Source organism: Lygodium microphyllum, chromosome 4 (assembly GCF_053477565.2).
Source record: "Lygodium microphyllum isolate KBCC chromosome 4, Lygodium_microphyllum_v1.1.10, whole genome shotgun sequence".
Classification (NCBI taxonomy): Eukaryota; Viridiplantae; Streptophyta; class Polypodiopsida; order Schizaeales; family Lygodiaceae; genus Lygodium; species Lygodium microphyllum.
In genome coordinates this window covers 128,997,775-129,006,415 of record NC_141138.1, presented here as the reverse complement: position 1 = coordinate 129,006,415, position 8,641 = coordinate 128,997,775, and the positions used below count along the sequence as shown (strand labels likewise).

Below are 8,641 nucleotides of genomic sequence, written 5' to 3'. Positions count from 1 at the left end.
TGTTTCTCGGGCCGTGACCTCGAAACAGTTGGGCGAATTTTTCTCGGGCCGTGGACTGGGGCTTCTTGTATGGATATAAATGTACTGGTAGTGGCAGGATGAACCCTCGGCGCCTGGATTGCTTTCAAGCTTCACGTATAACCCCAGTTTTCTTGTCCAGCTGCCTAGCTCCTCCACCTCTTGTGTTGCGTCCTTGGAAGTAAGTCTGACCATGGAGGCTCGTCGTTCGCCTGCGGCCCCGCGTTCACGGACTGCGTTTTTTATCTGGACTCTGACAATAGCGGCAGCAGCTTGCGTCCTCCAGACTCTTTTGCAGCTGGTCTCTGCGGAGGGCTTCAATTCGGAAGGTTAATTAAATTCGGTTTCAAGTCTAAGAATATTATACACAGAACACTAGTGCTTTCAACGTTAGTAGATTAGACGAGTAAGAGTACTACAATAGATCTTTTATGCTTGGGCTGATATTATCGATGTCGTGTCGGCTGACCGTATGGTTGCGGCGTTGGCGCAGTGGATGCTCTCATGGCGTTCAAGAATGGGCTGCTCGATCCTCAAGGAGCGATGGCCGATTGGGACGCCAACGCCGCCAATCCTTGCACCTTCGTCCGCGTGGACTGCGACGACAACAACAAAGTCGTTAGACTGTAAGTATAATCACTAATTAGTGCCGGCCCAGTTCCATCATCTGCAATAGCGCGCCCCGTTGAACATGGCGCGACTGTATTTCAGTGTTCTTCTTAGAAGTCTTATATTACAGGCCGACAAGATTAATTGAATATATCATCCAATGAATGCAGGAGCCTTGGCGCCATGGGTATCTCTGGAACGATCTCTCCTCGTGTGGGGGACCTGTCGTCGTTGCAATACCTGTATGTATGGATGCTAATCTTGTACTGTGTGTGACATTTTTTTCCGCCCACCTTTTTTAAATGTGCTCCTTCCGACTTCTTGGAAAGGACTTTCTCTAGAGAACTTAGTTATATATAGAAGGAAGAATATTGTGACATATTTGTATTGTACAATATCGCATATTGCAGGGAGCTGTTCCGCAACGACTTCTTTGGGCCAATCCCAGCGGAGATTGGGAAGCTGAGCAAGCTCGTCGCATTGCACCTTTTCAACAACGCACTGACTGGTCAGATCCCCCCGCAGATGCAGCAGCTGTCCAACCTCCAGTTCCTGTACATGCTCTCTCTCTCTCTCTCTCTCAGATACTATCATTGAAGCTGCCCTTGGCCCATCAGTTGTAGAATTAGAGTTGGTTAAATGTTCGGGACTGGCTCTAATGTTTACATCGTCCTTATATATAAACCATATTATGTGTATTTGTTGCAGTGACCTCTCCAACAATCAGCTGTCTGGGCCCATCCCAAGCGGAGGTGCGATGGCCAAGTTTCCCGCCAGTAGCTACGCTGGGAATCCCGACCTCTGCGGTCCCATCCTCGACAAGCCTTGCGGCCCCTAGCTAGCTGCTCTACGTAGTACCTGAACCAACGTGCTAGTATACTCCGCCCCAGCTTAGTACTCATGTCCATCCTCAATAGCATGTACCCTGCACCCTACATGTTTTAAATTATGCTTGGAAATATATCATTGCCCCTTATGACAACACTATTTTGGCCTGGTCATCCTTATACATCGGTTGGCATGGGCGCACCTGCCCTAAATTATGTTGTCCCACCTAAGTAGCTTCGTGAATCATCATCGGACTAGGACATCGTTTCTTTGTATCAACTATATTAATATCATTGCAACCTACTCCTTGCTTCATTTCTTCTTCTTCTTATTATTCTCTTCACTCAAAACAAGTTCGAATCAATTACTGCAACTCATCATTCAAAACTACTCATGATTCCTCTCCTCCAGTTCCTTCGTGCCTACGTGATGAGTATGTATATGCCATGCCATCAACATGCACTTACGGTTGCAAACTTTTGGTCCAATGTTCATGGATCTATGCAGTTAGTCAATGCATCTCGCTTCTCTCGCATGACTATGTGCTTGTACCTTTATGTACTTGTGTTGCGTTTATATTGCTCTCGTGCAACTTCATGAATAGTGCAATCTTCTTAAGGATTTTCCAGTGGTACACCCTATATCATCTAATTAAGTCTTCAGATGTATGGTTCCCCATAAATTCTACTTTTGAGTTTGTCTTCCCTACTTATACTCCACAAAGTTTCTTGTAGTTATGTACCTATGCAAGTTGTCTTTTGGTTGATACTCTACGTTGTTTGTCTATTACTATGTGGTTGTGTCTTTTGTCATGCAATCATTCACTAGGTGGTCAAACAAGGGGGTATTAGTCTATGCTTCTTGAGATGTAGTTTATAAGGAAATGCTAAATTACTAGGATAATTATACATTTGATCATTTTTTTATTTGTAGAGCATGATATACACTACAAGATACAAGCCTCATACTGACATTCAAAGCAATGAAAATATTAATTAAAAAATTTGCCCCTGTTGTCGCAAAAAACGTCGGTATTAGTGATGCCATAGAATAGTCGCTATCGTCGTCGCTATATGCATCACTATTAGCGTTGTCGAAAGGTTTGCGAAAGCAAAGTCGCGTCTACAGAAGACCTTGACAAATTTCAAGATAGAAGATCAATCTAGCGAGATCAGATTCAATTTAAAAAACTCAATTTCAGATAATATGAGACATACAATCAGCTACATCTGATTGAGAGCATCTCCAGTAAACGTCTTGACAAAAACGTCCATTTCTTCATGTTCAGTTGAAGAATTATATAATATGTCAATCTGCTGGTCCTTTATAGATGTTTTGTTTCTATATGCCTGCTCCTCTAAGATCTTTCTGATATTCTCCTTTTATCTAAATCTTTTAAATAGAATATCTTCCATAACCATGTCCATAATCTGTCATTCAGATGATACACTGCTTCACATCTTGGCTTCACAGCACTGAAGCTTAAAACATGCAACGACCCAGTCCTGTGAATACATCTACAAACAGATGGATGTTCACTTATTCTCTTGATTGTAAACATCCTGTTTGATGCACCTCATGATGTGTACACCTGGAACCATCTGCCTCATCGTGTTTTGCCAGGGGAACCTTAAAGTGTGTGTCGACTACAACATCAGTCTCTGTGCATGAGCCTGCCGTAGTATCACATAACAAAGTGTCTCAGTTTGCACCCGTTACTGCAGGCCGAATAGTCTGCAACTGCTTAGACATCCCTAATCTATCAGCATCCATCGCATCAGTCCGCCGCAGCTGCATAGACATCCCTAAACCATCCGCAGCGACAATATCAGGTGCATCAGGAGCATCCGGGCCATGGTGAGCATGTCTCTGGATGTTGTCACACTCATCTATGCAATCGGCTTCATGCGGTGTATGCCTCTCAAGAGCAGGCGAGAAATCGAGCTGTGCTGTGGCAGCAGCCAAAGAGTTGCATCCCCTTTCCTCACTTGTTCCTCGGTGTCATCTTTCTGCCGTTGCTTCAAGAGAGCTCGAGAGCTCACCACCTTCTGTCTTGACTTCTTCCATTGCCACTACAACTCCGTCCTCTTATTCGTCTTCGACTTCTGCGTATTCCAAGCTCGTCAACTTTGGCTTTTCGTCCTCCTTCAACTCTCCCATCGTTACAACATCTTCTTCCGTCGGCCTCCCATTCCTCGTCGTCACCTTCTGGCCTTCTTCTCTGATCTTCTCGTTCTTTCTTACGCCTCCTTGTTTTCCTTCCTTTTCAGCTTTTTTCGAATCCCCTTCGTCGCCACCTCCATGCTACCTCCTTTCGATGACCGCCAGAGACTTACATTAGCCACCATTGCCTGATTTTTCTGCCGCCCGAATCCTCTGTTTTTTTTCTATTTTTCTCCCCGACTCCTCCCAGATTAGCGTAATCCTTTCCTTGTTTTTCCTATTGCCTGCTTTTTCTTTAGGCGGCCTACAATAACCTCCTCCTTTTTCCCCAGAAAAGCACCTAAAGCACCTCTCAAGTTTCCAGCAAAAAGAACCTGAGATGCAGGTTCTGGGCCTGACGGCTCTGTTATTAGCACCAGACAGACAAGCAGCCGAAAAGCACTAATCTTCACTACAATCAAGCAATATTGCACCCGTAAACCTTTCAATCACTCCATGTGTCTTCATCTGACTGAACACCAGTGCTTTGTATTCCTGCTTCTGGCTCTTCAGTATCTGAAAGAGTTGGAGCAGCCCAAGCTAAGATTTGTCTATCATTGCTCCCACTGTAAAGCTCCTGTTTCTGAAGAGGTTGCTTTTCCAGCATGATATATATATATGACAGCCATTGTAAATCCACATTTCGTACATGCCAAGCTGCCAACCCTACCCAATTGCCCTACTTGACTGCAGCTCCAACTTGCAGTCAACTTGCATAGCCAGGCTAAACTCATGGTTCTCACCAAAGGCATTTATCATCGTGTTCCAAGTCACCACATCTCGAGAAGGCAGCTTGTTAAACATTTGCTACCCTTCTGTGAGACTGAGCTACACTTACCATACATGTCCACCAAGATACTACCCACAAATATATCACTTTTAAATCCTGATTTTCTGATCTCCATGATTATCTCACCCAGTTTGCAAGGAGCCAGTGGTGCCACAATCTCTCAAGCAGAGTACAAAGGTTGCAGCATCTGCAGTTAGACCTTCCAGCTACATCTGTCTGAAACAGCTCAGTACTTCTTCATCCAGCCCATAATCGGCATATCCTGAAATGAGTGTAGCCCATGAGACTGCATCTCGAGTTACCAATCTATCAAAAATTCCTTATTCTTCTCCATCTTCGGCATAGAATGAAAGAGCAAGCATAACAACTAAGTATGTACAAAGTAACAAATCTCATGCACAACTTTTGGGTGGTTTTCACACCTCGAATGCGCAGCAATACGACATCCACCCCCTCTAATCCTGCGCATCCTCCGGATGGGCCAACTACCCATGATCATTATCATCAAGATCCACAAACAAATCAATCTCTTCGTTATGCATTTCTGGTAGATCAACAAGATTTTCAGCCATATCATCTGTCTCTTCCATTGGAGTTTCTTGTCGTTGTTCTTCTCTTGAAAATTCTTCCAATGCATAATCCTCATCATCTCTTTTCTTGAAAATCTTGATTCTTTTTCCAGCAATTGGCACTCTAAGCACTGTCCCATCCAATTCTGTCAACTCATATGTTGCATTATCAAAGACATGTCTGACTATGTATGGCCCAAACCATCTTTTCACCATCTTCCAAAAAATCTGCAATAACTTCCTCATTTTCCGCATGGTTCTAGTGTGGCTCTCATCCCAAAATAGTTTCTGCCCCTTTCGAAACAGCTCATACAAACAATTTGCTATGTGTGCAAAATGGGGTGTCCAAGTCATGTAAAACACACAAGCTCCAATGAATCTTTGTATCTCTGAAGTGGTAGAACAATACTCCATAATCTTGCCTATAAAATCCACCTTCTTATCCACAGTCTTGTATTTCGTGTCAACCCTGGCTTCATTATGTTCTTCTGCATTACATAAACCTTGCTGTAAATCAGCAATTCTGCACTCCAATGGCTGAATATTCTCAGCCCTCTGCTCTATGGACTGCATAGAAACAGCCCCAAACTCTGAATGCTGAAATATTTCAGCAGTAAACTCTGTTGGCTGAAAATTTTCAGCCCTCTGTCTCTCTGAAAGCTGATCATAACCAGCTGGAAACTTTGTTTGCTGAATTTTTTCAGCACTCAATACTCTTTGCTGAGTTACCTCAGCCTCTGACTCAATCTGTGACACAAAATCTGCAATTTCATGAAACATGTCCAGGGACTGCACTAATACATTACCATGACAATTCAGCATATCAGTTTTCAGCATATCTCCCCTCTCTGCCATCGTATCTGCACAAATCACACTGTCATACATACCATCTATGTGCTCATCATCCTCCAAAATTCCTGCATTTTTCAAATTTTTCTCCTTCCTGCATATATACTGCCTGGCAGCTCTAGACAATCTAGAAGTCTTCTGATAACTCATTGAACTGTTTGCTGAAATTCCAACATAACCGGAGGAGAAAACACTGCTGCCAGGAGGCGAGAACTCCAATCTCCTCTCCTCTGTACCACCGTCGTCTCGCGAAACGGCGGTACCTAATGAAAACCCGAATCCCTCACAGTGGGTAAGGGTGCATCTCTGAGAGTATCTCTGTTTCTAACATGGTTCACACATACAGTCATAAACTGAACTGCTCTCATACCATCCTTACTGCGAATCCGTGCATAAGCAGATCCATCATCCATGACCTTTGTCTCCATGCGCATCTCTGTAATGAATGGCTGACCAAGAATTATGGGATAAGAGCATGAATCCTGCACAAAGAAATGAAAATCCTCCTCTACATCACCAATAGAAACCCTGACACTAGGGCAAGCAGCATATAAATCACCTGCAGTGTTATTGGCGGCTCTCATACGCCACCCATGCTCTACATCCATAGGCCATCTGTTACTCTCATAAACTCCACGAACAATGAGATTAATCTCTGAACCATGATCAACCAATGCAACATAAGGCACCTGTTTTTCTCCAACCTTTACCATCGTCTCTGTAGTTGCCCTAGCCCAATGGCTCCGCGAAAAGTGACTACGCGGTATCAAAACAGGCTCATCAATTTCAGCATAATGCATAGGCTGAACCCTCTTCTCTACCTGCGGCAAAACAGAAGCATTATCAACCATAACCTCATCATCATCCTCATCCAACTCTCCAATCAAAACTCCCTGTGCATCAGTGGTTGACAATGCATGTCTTTTCCTCTTCAGGACCTCCTGAAACTGATCCTGAAACTCTCTTTTTGAGATGCCCAAAATCTCGGAAATAGTGAAAGTCACCTCACTGCCAAGTATCTTATCATTAAAGATTTTCTTCATGTCTGTAGATGTCTCAATATCGGACATCAATCTGAATCCTGGCTGCTTTCTCTCTCTAGGCTCTTGCCTCTTTTCCCTCTTTTGAGCATCCTCCATCTGTCGATCTGGCCCTGATCGTGAAGACGGTCCTGCAGTAGGTGGAGTAACAAACTCACCCCCTCTAGTCTTCTTAGCTGCACTTGGATTTTCTTCATCCCTCTTACGCTTCTCCTCAACAAATACATCTGCACCATGAGATTTAGCCAAATAAGCATAAATAGAATACCTGTCAACAGGCGAGTCCCATCCTGTCTCTGATCTGATGCTAGAGCCTGCGCTAGTCAAAACAGTTTGCTGAATTTTCCCCTTGTTTGCAGTCTCCATAGCATAAGTCCATAGTGCGGACTGAGTCTCTGATCCCTTCTCAATCTGTACTCCATATGCAGAAGCATCACCTCTAGCCGTCACATAAGAAGTACGGGCAGCCATGTCCTCCACTAACTTCTTCATTCCACCTTTACCAAAGTTGGTAGCAAGTGGAGCTCCTGTCTCAGTCAACCAAATCTTACCATCTTGCCCCCAATATACCAAATTCTGCCTCCTTGCATCCTGGAAAGAGTCACAATCCCTGCAATGCTGATGCTCCGTACTATCACACCAAATACATCTCCGATCTCTCCTAGGTGCACTAGGAGCACTCCTAGGTGCAATAGGAGCACTAGAAGAAGTAGCAGGCGCAGTCGAAGCAAACTGCTCCTTCAACTTACCCACCAACTCCGCTTTGACTGACTCAAGTGTCAAATCTGTGATTCCTTTGATTATGTCATCAAGAGAAGTAGGCACGGATGGAGCGGATGGTTTTGGAGCAGAAGGTGTAGGCATCGGTCGTGGAACAGGAGGAATAGGTGGAGTAGAAACAGTAGGCACTGGCATAGGCCAAGAAACTGGCTGAGGAGGAGAAGAAATAACAGGAATAGAAGTAGGCATAGGAGCAGATAATGGTGTAGGTGTCATGGAACCATTCTGTAGGCGAGTCTTCCATATCCTCCTCTTGGTCAAAGTCGAGACTGCATCCTGAGCATCCTGCCAATCAGTTTTAAGACCCATAGGCTTCGTGCGATCTTCAAGAAGCTCACCCAATTCTTCTTGAAGAGCAGGATCTGCAGCTTGCAAGAAAAGTTCAACTTTTTCAACATCTAATGCTCTTTGTTCAATGGCATCAAGCTGACTATACCTTTCTTCAAATTCTCGAATCAACTCCGAAGCAGCAAGACCTTTGTTTGGCATGTAGACCCACTCTCGGAATGACCGTCGAGTAGCCATACCAAAGTCCTCAAGGAAATATTCTTCTTTAAGAGCCTTCTTAAAATCTTGCCAATGTGTGTTTTGAATAAAAAGATCAGTCACTTTTATTCTCAAAGCAGGTGTGACAAGACGAAGGAAGTACTTACTCATAAGTCCAGCAGGAACTCCAAAGAACCCCATCTTGATCTCATATGTCTTCAAATATGCTGAAACATTACGCCCGTCAAATAGCTTCTTCTCACTCTCAACTGCTTCAATAGCCTTAGTCGCGTTGTTTGCATTCTCCTGCTCCGAGTAGAGTTGCCTTTGCTGAGACAACTGTTGTTGATGCAATTGTTGTTGCTGCTGCATATACATTTGTGTTTGCTGATTTTGGAGCTGCATATACATGGACATATTCTGCAAAATCTGTTTTAGATCCTCCGTTGAAGTACTTGACGCAGCAGTCA

General features: G+C 44.0%; 1 protein-coding gene across 1 annotated transcript; it reads left to right on the top strand.

The window, feature by feature from the left end:
- Window positions 1–211: 211 nt before the first annotated feature.
- LOC148037619 (uncharacterized) lies at window positions 212–1,465 on the top strand. Its single transcript, XM_087677130.1, has 5 exons — window positions 212–347; window positions 512–644; window positions 798–869; window positions 1,038–1,181; window positions 1,336–1,465. The coding sequence occupies exons 1-5, from the start codon at window positions 212–214 to the stop codon at window positions 1,463–1,465; spliced, it is 615 nt and encodes a 204-aa protein (XP_087533256.1).
- Window positions 1,466–8,641: the final 7,176 nt, after the last annotated feature.

Coding starts and splice junctions, on each gene's coding strand:
- LOC148037619 (XM_087677130.1), top strand. CDS start 212: ATGGAGGCTCGTCGTTCGCCTGCGGCCCCGCGTTCACGGACTGCGTTT. Junction 348..511: donor GGAGGGCTTCAATTCGGAAG/GTTAATTAAATT, acceptor GCGTTGGCGCAG/TGGATGCTCTCATGGCGTTC. Junction 645..797: donor AACAACAAAGTCGTTAGACT/GTAAGTATAATC, acceptor CAATGAATGCAG/GAGCCTTGGCGCCATGGGTA.